Below are 19885 nucleotides of genomic sequence, written 5' to 3'. Positions count from 1 at the left end.
TCTTTCTGAATGCTAATATCCTTCAGATGGTCTTACTGGAAGTTAAGTTAATCTTTGTTTACAAGCGATGAGCAAGAAAGTTAAGACACTGCAAAGCCTATCCATGAGTGTTTCTGGTGTCCGAACTTCTGTTGTCCAAGTCTTTAGGATGAAGGGGGAATTGACAGTGTCTGCTGAGAATCACAACTCAGGGTTGAAGCCTGGCACATGAAGCAAGCTCTGCTCTTTACCTGTTACTCGTTTCCCAGGACTTGAAGAAACATCAGAACTGCTATCGGTCTCATAGTTAAACGTTGGGAAAACTAATAGCTTTCTTTGAGTTACAAAGTAACCAGTTCCATGTGCAGCTGTGTGCAGTGAATTGGTTTTTGACACTCAAAGCAAATGACCGTGAGTGCATGCTTTCTCCCTCTCACAGTGAACAATCCCTGTGGTACCAACAATGGTGGCTGTTCTCATCTGTGCCTCATCAAAGCCGGAGGGGAAGGCTTCACCTGCGAGTGTCCCGATGACTTCCAGACTGTTCAGCTGCGAGGCCGAACACTTTGTATGCCCATGTGCTCCAGCACACAGTTCCTGTGTGGTAACAATGAAAAGTGAGGCGCCCATCCCCCCTTTCACGTTGCTCGCCTCCCCTTGGGCAAACATCGACCTTTGAGGTTATAGAGAGTTGGGTAGGGAGTTGTCTTTTCTGATTTTTTGAGATGAATTTCTGTTGTGTAGCTCATATTGGCTTAGATAGAGCTCATTATGTAGCTCAGGCTGGCCTGAAACTCAAAGCAATCCTCCTGTTTCAGCCTTCTGAGTATTGAGTGTAGGTTTCCATCAACTGAGATTTGGGTTAATTGGTTTGGTTCATGGGTGGCATCTTATCTAGACAGAAAGTCTATTAATTATTAATCACAGAGATAATGCTGATAATAAACAATGGTCTGTTTATTATAGGCATTATTATGTTATGATAGTTTACTTCTGATTTCTAATAAACTGTCCTACGGATTGGGGCTGGAGTGTACTTAAATGCACATTGCTACCGTTGCCAGGGGTTCCATCTGTGTTAGCCACTGGGGAAATTCAATCTAGAGTTAAGTGTTAATGCTTTTGGATCCATCTGTTTCCTACAAACTGAACTTTTCTTTATAGCTGAACAAACCCCGTTGTGCTGTATGTCATACTTAGTTCTGAAGAACTGGTTCCATTTCCTTGGCATTGTAAATAGAGTAACAATGATACATGTACAAGTATCTCTATGGCAGGATATGGAACCCTCTGGGTATAGGAGTGGTCTAGCTGAATTCTATTTTTAATTTCAGAAACTACCATCCTGGCCATATTAAATTACAGCCCTACCAGAAGTTAATTAGGGCTCTGTAGTTTTCTCAGGTACTAAGTCCCTCCAGTCCCCCCTGGTCCCATGGTCTCTCAGATACTCATAAAATAATCACTCAGAGGCTTAATATTATTTACAAACTGTATGCCCTGTGGCAGGTTTCTAGCTAGCTAGCTCTTTCTATTAATCTATGTTTTGCCATGTGTTCCATGGCATTGGCGGTCTGCTGGCATTTGTTCCTTGGGCAGGAGGCTGGCGTCTCTTCAGACTCTGCCTTTCTCTTTCCTGTCTCTCTCCTTGGATTTCCTGCCTGCCTCTAAGCTGCCTTGCCATAGGCCAATGCAGTTTATTTATTAACCAATGGGAACAACATATGTTCACAGCATACAGAAAGACATCCTCCAGTAGGGCTCTTTCTTCTCTCCCCAATACTTACCAATATCTGTTGTCTGGTTTCTTGATGATAGCCACTCTGACTGGGGTTTAGTAGTTTTAGTTTGCATTTCCCCCATGCAAATCCCAGGGATGTTGCTTATTAGCTATGTTTTTTTTTTCTTTTGAGAACTGTCTGTTCATTTCTTTAGTCCTTTTGTTGATTGCCATTTTTGCTTTGTGGGTGTTGCAGTTTATTGTAAATTCTGGGTATTAGCCCCAAATCTGAATTAGAGCTGATAAAGAGTTTTTCCCATTCTATGGACTGTCTAAAGAGAAATTATCTCCATTTTCCCCCCTATTTGTTAAAGCTCAATTTGTGGTCCATGATATGATCAATTTTGGAGAAGTGTCCATGTGACTTTAGCATATATCTGTCACGACATAAGCACTCAATAATCTTCAGAGCCTTCCAGCTTTCCAAAACCACTCAAATGTCTTCTTTCATTTAGGTAGACAATCTCAATCACTTACTTCTAAAAGCATACCTCAAAACTCCATCCATTTCCCTCCCCCATTGCCTGGGCCTCAGGGTCGAATTCATTTCTCCAGGTAGATATTGCTCATGCTGATGGCCCTCGGTGCGTTTCTACAGGGTTTACTTTCTCTGTGCAGGTGCATCCCCATATGGTGGAAATGTGATGGACAGAAGGACTGCTTAGACGGTTCCGATGAACCAGATCTGTGCCCACACCGCTTCTGCCGTCTGGGACAGTTCCAGTGCCGGGACGGTAACTGCACAAGCCCCCAGACCTTGTGTAACGCTCGCCAGGACTGTGCCGATGGCTCTGATGAAGACCACACTCTCTGCGGTATGCTGCGGGTTTCCTTTTGGCCCTCTTTGCCCATTTCTGTAGTTGATTCTGGAAAATCACCCCAAAATCTGGTTCAAAAATTTTGGAGAAAAGTTAGGGCCCATCCAGTATCTATTTTAATAGAGGTTTTATTTTGACCTTCTAGGGTCCATAGTAGGTTATCTAGATGGGTGGTTTTCCAGTATGTGCTAGCATAGAATTCTCTTTGAGCTGACATTGAGAAAGAAATAAGGGGTACCTATTCATTTTAAATGAGGGCTATATTTTATTTTTTATTAAAAAGGCACCTCAACACATCAAGAATAGCAATATGCTGGGTGGTGGTGGTGGTGGCACCCACCTTTAATCCCAGCAGAGGCAGGAGGATCTCTGTGAGTTTGAGGCCAGTCTGGTCTACAGAGTGAGTTCAAGATCAGCCAGGGCTACATAGAGAAACCCTGTCTCAAAAAACGACAACAACAACATAATAAACAAATAAACAAACAAACAAACAAACAAACAAACAAACTTGGAAGATCATGAAATGATAAAACAGAGTTGGAAGTATGTGTTTAGCACCTGGCTGGCCCCCTATTCTGTGTGAAGAAAAAAAGAGGTGTGTAAGAGCTCAGAAGCTAACAAGAAAGAGTCTATTAGTTATTCTAACGAGGATAGATGTCCATATAGTGGTCCTTGTTAACAATAAATACACTAGAATGTAGCCTCAGTGAAAGGAAGTTAAGAGAGAATTCTCTAGATTCCACCCAGTGTGAATTGGGTGTGCCCTTTCTCGACAGCTTCTCAACTGGTAACTGAATGCCTTGTTTGCAGAGCACCACCGGTGTGAAATCAACGAGTGGCAGTGTGCCAACAAGCGTTGCATCCCCGAGGCTTGGCAGTGCGACTCCGTGAACGACTGCCAGGATAACTCAGACGAAGACAGCTCGCACTGTGCCAGCAGGACCTGCAAACCTGGCCAGTTCAGGTGTAACAACGGCCGCTGTATCCCGCAGAGCTGGAAGTGTGATGTGGACAATGATTGCGGAGACTATTCGGATGAGCCTATGCAGGAATGCAGTGAGTTCCCTGGGGTGGGCCATGCAAAACCAGAGCTAGGAGGCCAGCGGGTGGCCCCTCCGCCTCAGCCCACGGGTACCCTTCCCTGTCTTCCCTTGTAAACTCCATCACTGCTAGATAAAGCATAGTTGAGTGGCCTTTATTTGTAACCAGACCCCGGCCATACCTCCCTAGCATGGCACTAAGTGTCATGTGGAACATGATAATAACGAGGTATATGGAGCCCTTTCTCATTTGAGAAACACTGAGATCAGGAACCTGAGGCTTTACCATTTTATAGGTAAATAAAGTCGCATTACCACAGAACCAGCATTTCAATTCAGGGATTTTACTTCAAACCAGGTCCATGCCCTGTCTTAGTTACAGTTTTATTGCTTGGAAGAGACACCATGACCACAGCAATTCTTACAAAGGAAAACATTTAATTGGGGTTTTAGTTTAGAGTTTTAGTTCATTATCATCACTGAGGAAAGCCTGGCAGCATACAGGCAGACATGGTGCAGGAAAAGTAGCTTAGAGTTCTATGTCTGGATCTGTAAGCAGCAGGAAGAGAGATCGATAATGGATGGGCCTGGCTTGACTTCTGAAGCGTCAAAGCCCACCCTCATGACATACTTCTCCCAACAAGACCACACCTCCCAGTTAATGGTGCCTCTTTTTATGGACCTATGGATGCCCTTTTCATTCACACCACCACATCCCCCTTCCACTCCAAACTACATCACAACACTAATGAATGGTACTGAGATGGCAGGAAAAGTCAGGGCTCCGTTGATCCTCTCGTGTTGAACAGATAACACCTAACCAAGTTGCCGGTTGCCAGAGTCTGCTTTGTGGTCCCATGTTAACTGTTGACAGACCCTGTCCTCTGCAGTAACCGCAGTGAGGAGCCTTCTGGTGCTGTTTCCAGCAGGGCTGGTACTCCCATCCTCATTTCTTGCTTTCTTCCATTTCAAGTGAGCGCTGCTTATAACTGTGACAACCACACGGAATTCAGCTGCAAAACTAACTACCGCTGCATCCCGAAGTGGGCTGTGTGCAATGGCGCCGATGACTGCCGGGACAACAGTGATGAGCAAGGCTGTGGTAGGAGGGGCCCCAGGGGTGGGGGAGGGGCCACAGACCGCCAGTGTCAAGTGCTGCTCGCTCTCATACGGATAGATTTCCCATGTTTAGAGTTATTCAGGGGAACGGAATTCATGTCATCTTAAATGACGTCTGGTCCCAAAGCATGCAATAAGTTAAAGAAGGTATCATTAAGATGTTAGGAACACGTTTAATTTTCCCAGATGTAGAATTGGTATTCATACATGACAGGTTTAAATAGCTTGTCTGATCTCACAGATGGCAGAAGGTACAACATGCCTCCAAAGAGAGATTTCCAAATCTGGATGTATTATTTCATGACCATCATATTCTGAGGGTCTTTGCGATTTTTATAATCATCTATTGGGCAGCTGTAGTCACTCTGGCAGCATGGAAAGAATTTATGGACAAAAGACCAAGTAAAGGAATAGAAATTGTCAAAATTATGTACATACTGTCTCACCAAAGTGTCGGAGTGTACATTGTTTGGAAGAGAAAAAATGATAATGTGTTATTTTAATACCACCAGATCTAAACCCACTGAAGGCAATGTAACAGAATGTTCCATTGACTCCATTTAAGCCCCTGACAATGTTTTAGTTTCTTGTTGCCGGTTATAAACTTGATACCATAAGGGCCAGTCACAGTGCCCCATGTCTCTCTTCTACACAGAGATACCCAGGCTCAACCACCCCCACTCCCCATCAAAGGTAATGAATTTATTTTCCAGATAGGGAACAGGTTAGGGTTAGCTCCCAGAGGCCATCCTTCTATGTCTGGGAGCTTCAAGAATATGGAAACAGACTGTATCATAAGGAAGCTGTGGCCTTGGCGTATGACATCTTGAAAATGATTGTGCTTTGCAGAGGAGGTGCCATGTAATCCTGGGAATTTCCGATGTAGAAATCACCACTGCATCCCTCTCCGCTGGAAATGTGATGCCTATGATGACTGTGGAGATAATTCAGATGAAGAAAACTGTGGTGAGTGCTCGGGATTTTGTGACTCTATGAACCACCAGGGCTGGCCTGTCCGTTTGTAATAATCACTGCTTTTCATCCTCAGAGGGTGGATGTCAAGTTCTTTGGGCTATGGAAGTACATATCTTCCTTCTGAAATGCTTTGGGAGAAGGTATTTGTGAGGGGGTTAGTTTTGATCAAGTCTACTTTTGGTCTGTGGCACTTATTTTCTCAACACAAATGAGATGATTTCTGACAAAAGATAAATAAGAAAACCAAAAGAAGTAAAGTAAGAAAAGGTGCTTGCCCTAAGGACCTGCATTGAAAGCCTTTTCCCAATGTGGTTCTATTATCAGGGGAAGGAGTATTTCTCCTATTTTTATGGTCATTCCTGGAATAGGTAATTCTTTTAGTATAAGATATAATAACTACTAGAAACGGGACACAGGGAAGGAAGCCATAGGTCTAGATCACACTACACCCAGTATTCAGTTTTGAATAATAAGGTGTGTTTGGAAAATAAGACCTACCTGAATACTTATCACTGGCTCATGATATATTTTCAATTTCAAGTTTCTTTTTTTAATTATATACTTTTCAGCTTTAGTTATCTTTTAGAATAAGTCTTCAGCTTGACCAGAGGCAACTGAGAGAATTAGGGTATTGATTATAGCTTCAAGTATCAACCAGCTAATACTTGTCACACTTGTTACACAAAAGGGTAGCCCAGGTGGTACTTCCCAGTCATGTGGGAGTCTGAAGGAAGGTCACAAGCCCATTATGCTTGGGTCAAAGTGTTAATGGACCCTATAGGTATATAAAAAAATATGAGCATGAGTTAGAGAATATAGTTCAGTGGTAAAACACTTGGCTTCGTGGATGATGCCCTAGGTTAAATCCCCACTATTACACGAACAAAAAGGTAATAAAGAAAGTTCGTATTGAATACTGTAATTGGTTAGCTGGAGTTTTGCTATTAAAGTACATTTAGATGAAAGCCTTAAAGGCTGTTCTTTTTGGACTTGGATTTGAGGCAGAGGATTGTTTATTTGTTTTAAACACAGGGTTTCACTATGTTGCTCTGGCTGTCCTGGAACTCAGTATGTAGATCAGGTTGGCCCCTTGCCTCCCAAGTGCTGGGATTAAATGCTACCATGCCCATCGAGGCAGAAGATTCTGTCTTAGAATGGGACTGGATCACAGGACAGAATCTATGCTAGCTCCCACGCCTATCTCCTCGATGAGATTCCCAGTGCACACTGATGGCCAGGTGGCTTTCCTTTTCAGTTCCACGGGAATGCACAGAGAGTGAGTTTCGATGTGCCGATCAGCAATGCATCCCCTCTCGATGGGTCTGTGACCAAGAAAATGACTGTGGAGACAACTCGGATGAACGGGATTGTGGTAACTATTGGGCATACAGAATCTTCCACTATGACAGTTTAGGGACTAGTGTTGATATGGTTCTTTAGTACATAATGACATAGGTAATTTATGTGGTATCCTCTGTGTTTTCTGTACTTTATGTTTAAATTACAGTATTCTGGTCTTAATGATAGGAAAAACAAGAAAATAAGAAGGAATTTTTTTTTTTTTTTTTGATTTTTCAAGACAGGGTTTCTCTGTGCAGCTTTGCGCCTTTCCTGGAACTCGCTTTGGAGACCAGGCTGGCCTCGAACTCACAGAGATCCTCTTGCCTCTGCCTCCCGAGTGCTGGGATTAAAGGCGTGCGCCACCACCACCCGGCCTTTTTTTTTTTTTTTTTTTTTTTTTTAAAGATAGGGTTTCTCTGTGTAACAGTCCTGGCTATCCTGGAACTCACTCTGTAGACCATGTAGCCTTGAACTCAGAGATCCTCCTGTCTCTGCCTCCCAAGTGCTGGGATTAAAGGTGTACACACCACTGCTGGGCAAGAAAGGGCATCTTTAAGTCTCGTTTTAATTTAGATAAAACCTAGAAGCAGACCTTCATTCTCATTGTGCTTCCAAATAAACAGATTAGTTTTCCATAGGTGACCATGGTGTAGAGGACAGAGCATTGGGACAGAATATCTAAATACTGATTAAATGCTGGGTTTTGGGGAAATTTTATAACCTTAAACTAGGGAATTAGCTAACAGGGTGATAGTGCTCATATCAATATGTTGAATGGAGAAGCTGAATTTTGAGTTGATCTGTTTCACAGATGATCCGTGTGAGTGAGTGTGCTGTGAGTAAGCCACGGGGTGTGGGTAGGGGTGATGGTGGTCTTCTCACACTCATGCATCTAATACCGTGAGATCTTCTGGGAATGATGATCTTTTCTCTTCAGACATGAAGACCTGCCGTCCCGATCATTTCCAGTGTACGAGTGGACATTGTGTGCCCAATTCCTTGACATGTGATGGGAGAGCAGATTGTCTGGATGCTTCTGATGAATCCAGTTGTCGTAAGTGCCTGCTTATTCGAGGTTCTGTACGTCTGAGTGCATGGGAATTAGACACAATCCACTCCTTAGTTTAAAAGCATCAATATGTTCTATTCAGCCTTCTGATAGTTTTCAGTTTGCCTGAGTCATGATTTTCCCAGTGGACTTAGGATCCCCAGTTGTTTGCAATGGCCATTCAAATGCGAATTATTAGCAATATTTTAAATAGAATGTGCTAATAAACTGTATTATTAGATATCTTACAAAACACTAGTTGGACAAAAACATTTCAGATGAAGAAAGCTGTAGCTATGAATGAACAAACACACAAAGAACTTGGGTTCAAAGTGTACAGCATTAAAGTGTTCTGATGTATGCATGATGATGTATAAAAATCATTAAAAACTGTAGAACAAATAAAATCCCCACATTTTAGTGAATAAATATTTAACTATTGATAGTTACTTACAACGGACTGTTGATGCAGTTGCTACCACCTAAATAAAGCTCAGAGACGTTAAAAAAAGGGGGAGAAAGACAGTTCTGATACAGGTGACAAGTGTCCTTAAGAACACCCACACCCCTTTTTGTTTTTTGTTTTTTCTTTTGAGACAGGGTTTCTCTGTGTAACAGCCCTGGCTGCCTTGGAACTCACTCTGTAGACCAGGCTGGCCTTGAAGTAGAAGAGATCCGCCTGCTTCTGCCTCCCGAGTGCTGGGATTAAAGGCATGTGTCTCCATGCCTAGACAAAGCACGTCCTCTTTAATTTCAATAATAATCACAGCAACAGGGTAATGAATAATAGAGAGGCACAATAGCAATAATGAATAATAATGATGAATAATAGGGAGGCACAATAGCAAGAGTAGAGAGAGATCTAATAGGGTATGTTCATCTCATAAATTATGTATATACCCCTTCTTACCAACAGCTACTCGCTTTCCCAATGGCACCCACTGCCCAGCTGCCATGTTCGAGTGTAAAAATCATGTGTGTATCCAGTCATTTTGGATATGTGATGGAGAAAACGACTGTGTCGATGGTTCTGATGAGGAGCTTCACCTGTGCTGTAAGCGGGAGTGGGATGGGTTGAAGAATGGATCTCAGTGTTCCTTAAATGATGTGTGTGAGCTCGGAGGGCAGCTGTATCATTTTGAGCCCTGATGGATGCACAATTCATACTGTTGATCTCGCTCAGTTCTTGCTTCCGTTCTCCATCTGGAGCTTGAGGAAGATGGATCAACATCCAAGATTTTAAACATGGAGGCTGTAGCAAATATGGAAACCAGAAGTGCACACATACGGAGGAGCACAGGTCCCTTGCTTCATCCTTGACATACCCTTCCCTTACAGAAAACCTGAAGACCCGACCTACTTCCATTTACATAACAATTCAAGGCCATCTTACATGTACTTATTATTATTATTATTATTATTTTTTTTTTTTTTGGTTTTTCAAGACAGGGTTTCTCTGTGTAGCTTTGCACCTTTCCTGGAACTCACCTGGCAGTCCAGGCTGGCCTCCAACTCACAGAGATCCACCTGCCTCTGCCTCCCGAGTGCTGGGATTAAAGGCGTGCACCACCACCGCCCGGCTATTTGTTTGTTTTTAATGAGTGGACTCTACCTACTGTTGGTTGACAGGCCAGAATCACACCACATATTCTGGCTTCATTTTATTGAGGCATGATCTGGATGGATGGGACCTTTTTTCAGATTAAAAAAAAATATGTGTATAGGTATTTTGTCTACATGTGTGTCTGTGCAACACATTGAACAGTGCTACCCGAGGCCAGTAGAGGGCGTCAGAGACCCCGGGACTGGACTTGCAGATGGCTCTAAGCTTCCATGTAGATGCCAGGAAGGGAACCTTAGTGCTCTTAACCGCTGTGCCATCTTTCCAGCTCCCCATAACTTTTTAAAAAGCCCCAGAGCTTTTTGGATGTCCACTGACTGAGAGCTATTGATTTAAATAAAGTGAATGAAATTGCTATTGTGTTGAGTCACTGGTGAGAAGCTAGTGAAATCATTCTCAGTGTCTTCCCCAGGCTGGAAATGGGAGGTATTGCTCAGGAAAATGTGAGAAATGCAAATTCACAGGCTTGAGTAGGTTCAGGAGGCAATCTAGTCAGGAAGAAACTTTTCAACTGATTCACAAGTAGGGTGAAGTGAATTCAGAAGTGAGGGACCCAGACTCATATCTGCCTGGAATCTTCTGATGGCTTGCGTGATTGATCGCTCTTTTTAAGTCATATCACCTTTCATTCTCTTCCTAGAACCTTCCTACTACTCAGTTTTAGGGCAGAGATCTGATTACCGGGAGTGGTGGTAGAATATTCCCTTCCATTCTGGAGACTGTTGTTTTTCACAATGGCCTTCCAGCACTCCCTGATATTGCCTTAGCTGTTAGTAATGAGCTCTGCTTTGTATTTTGTTTTTAACTTTATGACTTGAAATTTCAGAGAAGCCCTTAGGAAGCTATTTCTCTTTGTAAGGCAAAATAGCCATAGCCAATCAAATCACACACACGCCAGTCATTTATAGCAAATAATTTAAGTAGTAGTTCCACTAACAGCACCTAGCTCCATGATCCACACACGTCCTTGTTCTGTGCCCTAGCCACAGAGTTCTTTTTTTTTTTTTAAATTTATTTATTTATTATGTACACAGAAGAGGGCACCAGATCTCATTATAGATGGTTGTGAGCCACCATGTGGGTGCTGGGAATTGAACTCAGGACCTCTGGAAGAATAGTTGGTGCTCTTAACCTCTGAGCCATCTCTCCAGCCCCCAGAGTTCTTTATAAAGGTTTCAAGCCTACCATATTCTTTTCTGATTCATCTTTCCCTTGTGGGCTCTTTTCTGACCTGCTTCCTTGTGTTATATTTCATATATATGTTCCCAAGAAGGGGGCTCCTTGTATAATTGATTCATCTGCATGTAAAGTCTGTTCCTGCTATAATGAAGTTCCATGAGAATGAAGACTGGGTCTTCCTTGCTCCTCTTCATAGCTAGGATGTATCTAACACCTGCAGCAGTGCTGTGGTGTGTATGTGAGACTCAAGACATGTTTGTTGATTAATCAGACAAGCAAGGTGATGAATGAATGAATGAATGAATGAAGTGGGCCTGGCATTGGGATAGCCTGGAGTACACTGTCACTTCTACTTTCAACTCGCAGTTTTGTTTTTCATTTGTCAGTCAATGTACCGTGTGAATCACCACATCGTTTCCGGTGTGACAATAGTCGCTGTATTTATGGGCACCAGCTGTGCAATGGTGTGGATGACTGCGGAGATGGAACCGACGAGAAAGAAGAACACTGTAAGCAAAATGGGAAAAGGAGAAGGCAGAAACCAGGGTCCTTCGCTCTTGTAAGATGTTCCTCTGGGGTTTCCATCTGTCCTGCTGAGGAGGCCTGTGGTGTGTCAGGGGACCCGCTCCCACTTTTCCCCCAGGGTACTCTTAAGTAGGGAGAAGTGAGAAATATTTAGATAGAAATATAGAGGAGAGAGAAACACAGGATAGCCTCGGGAGGGCCTGAATCAAAACCCACCGGCCCTTTCTATCTCTTCTAAAGGGCTACTTATAGAAATGCCAAAGGGTGAAGTATAAGAACCCCCCCAGCACAGCCAAGTGCAGACCCTTCCAAAACCTGGTAACCACTGCACATGGTCAGTCCATCCCCTTATGCAGCCCTGCTGTGCAAAGCAAGCTCAGATCTCATTAGGAAACTTCTGTGGGCTCCCACAGTGGTGGTGTATCACAGACAATACAAACACATACATGGCTCAGATGCCAACCTGCCACCCCCTTCCTATCTCATCGAGCAAGATGTTGACAGGCCCTTACATGTCAGTCTTTACTTAAGCATTTAATAAGCTGCTCTCACGTATCTTATAAGAAAACGAGAGAAAAGGCTAAATACTGGTTGAGTCACCCTCCACAGGTTAAAGGATTATTTGTTGTCAAAGATGAGGCTTGGCTACTCCACAACCTTGCACAGTTACTAATGGGTAATCTGATATGTGAGTGTGTGTTCCTTCTCATGCTCAGTCGAAAAGATCATTGCAAGCAAGGCACCATCCGCGTTAACATAACTAACCTAGAATCCTTTCTAAATATGCAAGCCCATTTCCCAGATGAATAAGGACATCATAACTTATGTGTTTGGGTGTCTTATCTGCATGTATGTCTGCACCTTATGCATGCCTGGTACCCAGGAAGGCCAGAGGAGGGTGTCAGATTGCTTAGAATTGACAGACAGTTGTGAGCTGCATTGTGGGTGCTGAGACCTGAATCCAGGTGCTCAAGGAGAGCAACCAGTACTATTAACCATTGAGACATCTCTTCAACTCCAGTAGATTATTTTAAAATTTAAAAAAAAAACTGACTGAATTTTATATCTAAGTACTGAAAATAGTTGTACTTTGGTTTAAAAAAATCTGTCTATTGAGAAAGAGTTGATGAGTTTTTTGGGGAAATTAGTTTGTTTAGAGAAAAGCCATTGAGAAAATTGAAAATGGATACAAGTAGTTAGTTTTATTTGTGTTTCCTGTCCCCAATAAAAGTATGACAAAATGAATATTGTATTTCATTCTACTTGGAATGAAAGAATTAGACTTGCTGTTCACCAACAGCAGTTCTGAAGTACCACTGGGCTAGGATGACACCTGTTGAATATAGACAACCCTGGGTTTTGCTGTAGTCAATACTTAACAACACCTCGCATACTCTGTAATGCATGGAGATACTAGACCGTAAATAGTATGTTCAGTCCATGCAGATGCTGTGAAGGGACCACTTAGGTCAGAAGGGATTTGGTTAGGTCGGGATACCTCTCTCAGAGGAGCATCCATGCCTCTTGTGCTTCCTAGTCTCTGGCTCGTTTTCCTCTTCATATGAAGGTGCTATGTAGACTGTGTTCCCCTTAGGGGATGTACACTGTCTAACATCATTCACTTGCACATTGGAGTCCAAGACTTTATTCAAGAAAAGATTTTTGACAAATGATGTATAGGAAGACACAATGCACTGTGTCTTAACTGCGGCAAGCTGTAAATGCATCTAGATCGTCACTTTAAAAGACTTGTGTTTGATATGATGAATCCAGTTCTTTAGTGTTGTGCTGATCTTGGGCTAAAGGAATTCTATAGGTAGAATACATCCACTCTTTGAATGTGCTCTTGAACAAGAAACAGGAAACAACACATAGTTTTGGAGAAAACTTTTATATTCCTAGCCATATGTTGATGAACTGAGAAATGTTTTTCTTCTATTTGAAGTACTATAAATTTCTTATAAAATTCTTTCATTTACTGGTCTGATGACTGATTATCTTTAAAATCATTATTGCTTCAGAAATGCCAATTCTAGAATTATTTTCTGGTCTGTTTGGCATTGTTCTGGATCCATTCTTCTCACTGTAAAAATACTGCATGTAGACAATCATCATAGGTTATAATCCTCCTGAATCATTTCAATTCTCACTTAAAATCAATGGTGTAGCAGTTACCACATTTTTGCGTATTCAGCCACATATTTCTCTCAGGAAGCTGTCCTCAGATCTAAAGTTAACTTCACTGAATGTTCCTTTTGAGACAGCTCTTCATCTGCCTCATTTCCTGTTCTTTGCCACCTTTGTCGTGGCTCACTGGCATGTACACCGTTAGGAAAAGAGAAGGGCATTTTGTCCAGCTATGGCGTCACTGGTCCTGTGCATCTTAGACCTTTTAACCTACAAATTCTTCCTGCTTGGGGCTTAGATACAGTTAGCTTTTTCTCGTACTGCAAGGTTTTTTTCCATTAGTTTCTTGCATTTCTGTCTATACACTAACCAGTTCTTCACTGACCTTCTCTCTTTTTTTGCCTTTGCCAAGTAAGGACAGGCTGGGCACATTGCTAGCACACTCTTTTCTAACCTCTTTCCCGTAAGCACATGATCTGCCTTCCCTCTCTACCAACTATTTGGCTATTGTATAACCTGGATCTCCTGACTGTTGAGCTGATGCCAAATGTTTTCAGTTTTTGATTTGGAAAGATTCTACTTCTCTCATCACTCCATATTACTCAGAGTAATTGGTGTTGCTGCAACCGACAACAAATCTCCAAGTCTTAACACAACAAAGGTTTCTTTCTCATTTGTATAAAGGACAGCACGGCTCGCACAGCCTCCTCCAGCTTGGAGCTAGCCACCTGACATACCTGACAGCTAAGCTTACAGACCCAGCATATGAGACAATGTGAAGGCACATGGGCTTTTAACTGCTTTAGTCCAGGGGTGACATATGTCTCTTCTAATTCACAGACTATTGCCTTGAGCTAGTCATTTGGTCTCAATCTAGCTGCAAGGGAGCCTGGGAAAAGTAGAGAAACATGCATTTATTTGTGAGTGGAGGAAGTGAAGCATTTTGTTTCAGTGAAGAAGTAGTTTGACTTTAACTTGTTCTTACATTGCAGGTAAAAATCCAACCCATAAACCTTGCACAGAAACCGAATATAAGTGTACCAATGGACACTGCATTTCAGAGCACTATGTGTGTGACAATGTTGATGATTGTGGTGACCTTTCTGATGAAATTGGTTGCAGTAAGTAAACATTTGGCTTTATATTTCATTATAGTAAAATAACCAGATACACTCTCAAGTGACTCAGATGGGCCTCAAGCACACTTTGTAGTTAAGGATCACCTACAACTCCTGATTCTCCTGCCTTTACCTCCGAGTACTGGGATTATAGCATGGTTCTTTTTATTTTAAAGTAGACTTTGGAGCCGTGCAGTGGTGGTGCACGTCTTTAATCCCAGCACTCAGGAGGCAGAGGCAGGTGGATCTCTGTGAGTTCGAAGCTAGCCTGGGCTACCAAGTGAGTCCCAGGAAAGGTGCAAAGCTACACAGAGAAACCCTGTCTCGAAAAACCAAAATAAATAAATAAATAAATAAATAAATAAATAAATAAATAAAATAAAGAAATAAAGTAGACTTTGGGCAGGAAGAGATAACATAATCAAGGGATGGATTTGGTTCATTTTGAACTGTTGAGAACATATTGGTAGTCCATATCTTTGTTTTTGCTTCATCTCTATTATGTATGTGTACACACACACACACACACACACACACACACACACGCACGCACGCACACACACACATACACACACACACACACTCACACACACTCACACACACACTCACACTCACACACACTCACACACACACATACACACACACATACACACATGCACACACACATGCACACACACATGCACACACACATACACTCACACACTCACACGCACACACGCACACACACACGCGCACACACACACATACACACACACACACGCACACACATGCACACACACACACACACACACACCACACACTATCTAATTGTTACTGCCCCATTGGCAGCAGCTATTGTCTACGTCCAAAGTGATGCTCAAGAAGTTGAAGTCATTTGCTGCTGAACCAAAAGAGTAACAAAGCAGAAATGAAGCATCTATGGAACTCTAGGCAAGGAGAGAGGTCTCTGACCCCCTGTGGCACCTGTTGTGCCCAGCACGGTCTGACCTCTTTAAGCCTTGGTGTCCTTAACTGATCAGTTATTAGCTATTGTGTGTGCATGCACCCATGCATGCCACATCCCCTGTGTGTGTAGGCTAGAGTACAATTTTGTGGTAGTTGGTTCTCTCCTTTCATCTGCCATAGGTTCCAGGGATGGAACTCAGGCCACCAGGCTTGCAGGGCGAGATTTTACCCTCTGGGCCATCCCAGTGGTCTCTGAAGGAGCTCTTTAAATCCTGAGAGTCTGAGATTGGCCATGTTAGTTAGCTCCATGTGCTTTCAGCTCCGTGGGTATTATTACATGGTTCCCCATCACCACTACCACCCCGAGGCATGCAGGAGACGTTTTCATAATTAAATGGCCATACTACACTGAGTTGGTTTGCCACGTATCTCACATACCCTCTGAGTGGGGCTTGGAGTGCTTGACAAAATGAAGTGATTTGATGAAACTTTCATTAGATTTTTGCGAAGCTGGGTGGCAGATTTGGGTTTTGACACAGAGAGATCAATATATAAACAGCTTCAGGAGACTAGCAAATTTCTGAGTTTGACTTCGCCTAACTGTGGCTTGGAATTTCATTGAAAGTAGGTTTACTTATAGGAAATAAGTGGTATGGCATTAACTTCTTTGAATAGAATAAGTGGATGTGATATAGAATTCAGATATCTGTTATTCATTTGACACAGGTATAAAATTCTTTTTTCTTTCTTTTTTATTGTATTTCAAGACAGGGTTTCACTATGTAGCCCTGGCTGTCCTGGAACTCACTGTGTAGACCAGGCTAATCTCGAACTCAGAGATCCACCTGCCTCTGCCTCCCAGGTGCTGGGATTAAAGGTGTATACCACCACCACCCAACTAGCGAATCTTATCTGAATGAAGCTGCTACTTTACTTCCTCTGTCTTTCCATGTTTTGAGCTGCCTGCCTGCCTTCACAGTCCTGGGATTAAAGAAAGGCACGTGCCACTATGCCTGGCTAGGTGTAAAATTATTTATAATGGAAGTTCTCAGGCCCCACATCCCCCGTCAAGATATGATTTTAAAAATTTAAGATGTGCATCACGATGTTTTGAAATACAGAGTGAAATCATGCCTTAACACATGCCTCACTTGAGTGTGAGTGTGCTTGGAGCACCCAAAAACCTACTCACTCACCACATTTCCAGGCATGGAAAGATATGAATATTTTCCTAGCACCATTCAATTATAAAGGAGATAAACTGATGTCAGGTCGAAGATACAATTTCTGTGATCATAAAGGTAGAGTGACTTGCTATTTCTGTGTTTTTATTCATTTTTCATAAACTGGAGACTGGAGAGACTGTCTTGTAAACAGATAGCCATATGCTTCTGCTTGTAGAAGCTGGTTGCTAGGCAACTGCTCTGGTACTGAGCTGCATGCCCAGCTCTAGTGCCACTGGTCCATGGATTAAGGTGATGACTAGATGTTCCTTTTGATGTTTCTGGTCTTCAAATGAAAGATGTTATATGAAAATCTTCCATTCCAAACGCTGCAATATCTCTGCTCTTGTTAAGGTTGCTTACTTTCGAAGAATATGACTCAGTCAAGGAAGAGCTTTCTGTACTCTGGACTTAATTACAGATGCACTTTAGAGCTGAGAGAGGACCACAAAGTAGTCCAGTGAAACAGTGATGAGAATAGGTCCTTGTAGAGAGACTATGGCCCTGGAAAGACGAGAGAATCACTATGATCTTGCCAATGTATGCCAAGTAGACAGTTCCCAGACACACCCAAAACACTGACACTACCAAGAAAAACTATAAAACCTGGGAAGGTTTGTTTATTTAGGAATATGTAGTTATTGGTAGCCCAGACTTAGTATGCATTTGAAGGACAGTGTTCTACTGAGTGGCATTCTCCTACTCTATCTAAAATACACAAATGAATACCTTCATTATGCCATAAGAGATCCTGAGATGTGGTTAGGAAGACAGAAATAGAAGTTTATTTAGATCTGAACCAGGAGATTCTTTAGCGGAAACACATTTCATTGGAAAGATGAAGCTTGACTCCTTTATGGAGACAAACACTGCTCACCACTCCTATCTAGCCTCAGCTTCTTCAGCTTCTCTGTAAGACCCAAGTGTGGGGGTAGTTGGAGACAAAACAAGCGGATGAGGATGAAAGACTGAAAGCCAGGTGACTTGCAGAGATTGACTGGGACAAGATCACCAGGCAAAGATGAGCAAAGAAGTATTTGGACAGAATCTAAGCTGTGAAGCCTGGATAATCTAGACCCTAGAAAATTGGGGGTAAAAATAGCCATTTAGCAGGACCCAACACACACACACACACACACACACACACACACACACACACACACACACACACCAAAACAAAACAAAACAAAACAAAACAAAACAAAACAAAACAAAAAAACCCAACAAAAACAAAACAAACAAAAAAAAACCCAAAAAAAACAAACAAACCCACAACTGGTCATCTTTTGCTTTATTCTGAAAGCTATAAGATCTAGGGACATACTAATAATCATAAGTAGAGGCTGGGGTGTAGCTCAGTATTTGTGTTGTTGAGTTGCATGTATATTTAGCATGTGCAAAGGCCCAAGGTTCAATGCTCAAGGTTCAAACCCCAGGACCAGAAGCAAAGAAATCTGAATCTCATAACAAATAAAGGTTTGCTCTTTTTGTACATTAATTTCTACATTTAATAAAATACTTTAAACAACATTACAATCTTTTCTCCACTTATTTTTAGATATTTCCCATGGCAAAGTATCAGTTGAAGCTTTGACTCTTAATAACAACCCATCATATAAATAATCAAAACTCATCGTTCCTGAGATGTATGCTTCTTTTTATATTTTGATGTTTCTCAAAATGAAGTGTATCTTACAAATTACAACATGTCATACTACAAGTTATCATTTTCCATAACAGTAATGGTGCATCAGTGGTAACTTAGACAATAAAGTATATCTTATTTCTTCCTTATTGTTGAAAAGATAATTATGTTCTATATATTTTATACATCACAAATCTTAGTGTATATATTTCCCCTTATTCTATTCATTAATAGAATAACTGAGTAAAAAGGTATGACTATGTCATATTTATTGATTATTTTGTGTGTTGCTGGTGACAAAACCCACCCACGGCCTTGTGCGTGCTAGGTAAATTCTCTATCACTAAGCTACAATGGCAGCCAAGCAGTATTGTTAAAGTAGTTTAAGGTCTGGGTATATTATACAATTTCCCTTATATATACTAATTTAAAGCTCTAAATATGAACTAAACAAATTCCTAACACAAACACTGTCTAAAAAAAAAATAGAATAGGAATCCTGAACGAACTTATTTAGAAATGTTTGGTTGTTGAAAGCTCAGATTCAGTCTTTATTATAAGCATTTTGTGTATGAAAAGTGTATAATATGACTATGCATTTTACTACATCCTGATAAACATCCTTCCAATTAACAGGCCAATAATTATAAAAATTATGCTCATATTTATAATTTTCTACTAGCCTGTATCTGTGTGTGTGTGTGTGTGCGCGTGCGCGCGCGTGTGTGTGCATACATGCTTGTGTGCGTGTATGCGTGCGCATGTGTGAATCTACCTACCATCTATCTACCTACTTACATAAGATGAATGAACAAGAGCACTTGATGGTAGCTGTGGAATCCCTGGATACTCCAAGGTTGAGCCTGGTAGTGCTGTATATGATGGAAAATGGCCTTCAGGACCATCTACACATGTGTGTAGATAGCATCCAGACCATTAACAGAACAAAGATCCAGTCTGATTTCAGGGCTTCCGGAAAAGGGTCATCTGAAGATGCTGTACAGTTGGTTATATATCTGTGTTTGTGCCTGATCTGATTTGTTCCCTTCACTTGTAATGCTGAGATTTTGTTTTCAGATCTAGGAGAAAACAGAACTTGTGCTGAAAACATATGTGAACAGAACTGTACCCAGTTAAGCAATGGAGGATTTGTCTGCTCCTGTAGTCCTGGGTTCAAATCTAGTACTTTGGACAAAAATTCATGCCAAGGTAGAATATTTTTCCTTCCATTGTTACCTAGAGAAGTTTATATTTTTTACGTTCTCCATCTATTGCATTTTTATTAAACTACTGTATACTTTCCTTAATGAGGTTTCCTTACTCAGGGACTCACAGTGTCAAATAATGAAGGTCTTAGTGGTGACGGCTGCCCATTATACCAGTCCGTTAAATAAAGCCACCA

At 41.8% G+C, this 19885-nt stretch overlaps 1 protein-coding gene across 1 annotated transcript in view; it reads left to right on the top strand.

Moving 5' to 3' along the window:
• Positions 1 to 19885, top strand: part of Lrp2 (LDL receptor related protein 2) — a 148792-nt gene that overhangs the window by 110283 nt on the left and 18624 nt on the right. Inside the window, exons 54-64 of the mRNA XM_059260620.1 lie at positions 419 to 596; positions 2378 to 2574; positions 3388 to 3633; positions 4591 to 4719; positions 5586 to 5702; positions 6967 to 7083; positions 7990 to 8106; positions 9017 to 9154; positions 11287 to 11409; positions 14545 to 14673; positions 19561 to 19692. Of these exons, the coding sequence (XP_059116603.1) occupies positions 419 to 596; positions 2378 to 2574; positions 3388 to 3633; positions 4591 to 4719; positions 5586 to 5702; positions 6967 to 7083; positions 7990 to 8106; positions 9017 to 9154; positions 11287 to 11409; positions 14545 to 14673; positions 19561 to 19692 (1623 nt within the window). The remainder of the gene's footprint in view (positions 1 to 418; positions 597 to 2377; positions 2575 to 3387; positions 3634 to 4590; positions 4720 to 5585; positions 5703 to 6966; positions 7084 to 7989; positions 8107 to 9016; positions 9155 to 11286; positions 11410 to 14544; positions 14674 to 19560; positions 19693 to 19885) is intronic.

The sequence above is a fragment of the Peromyscus eremicus genome, chromosome 4 (assembly GCF_949786415.1).
Source record: "Peromyscus eremicus chromosome 4, PerEre_H2_v1, whole genome shotgun sequence".
Taxonomy (NCBI): Eukaryota; Metazoa; Chordata; class Mammalia; order Rodentia; family Cricetidae; genus Peromyscus; species Peromyscus eremicus.
This window is presented reverse-complemented; position numbering and strand designations above follow the sequence as displayed.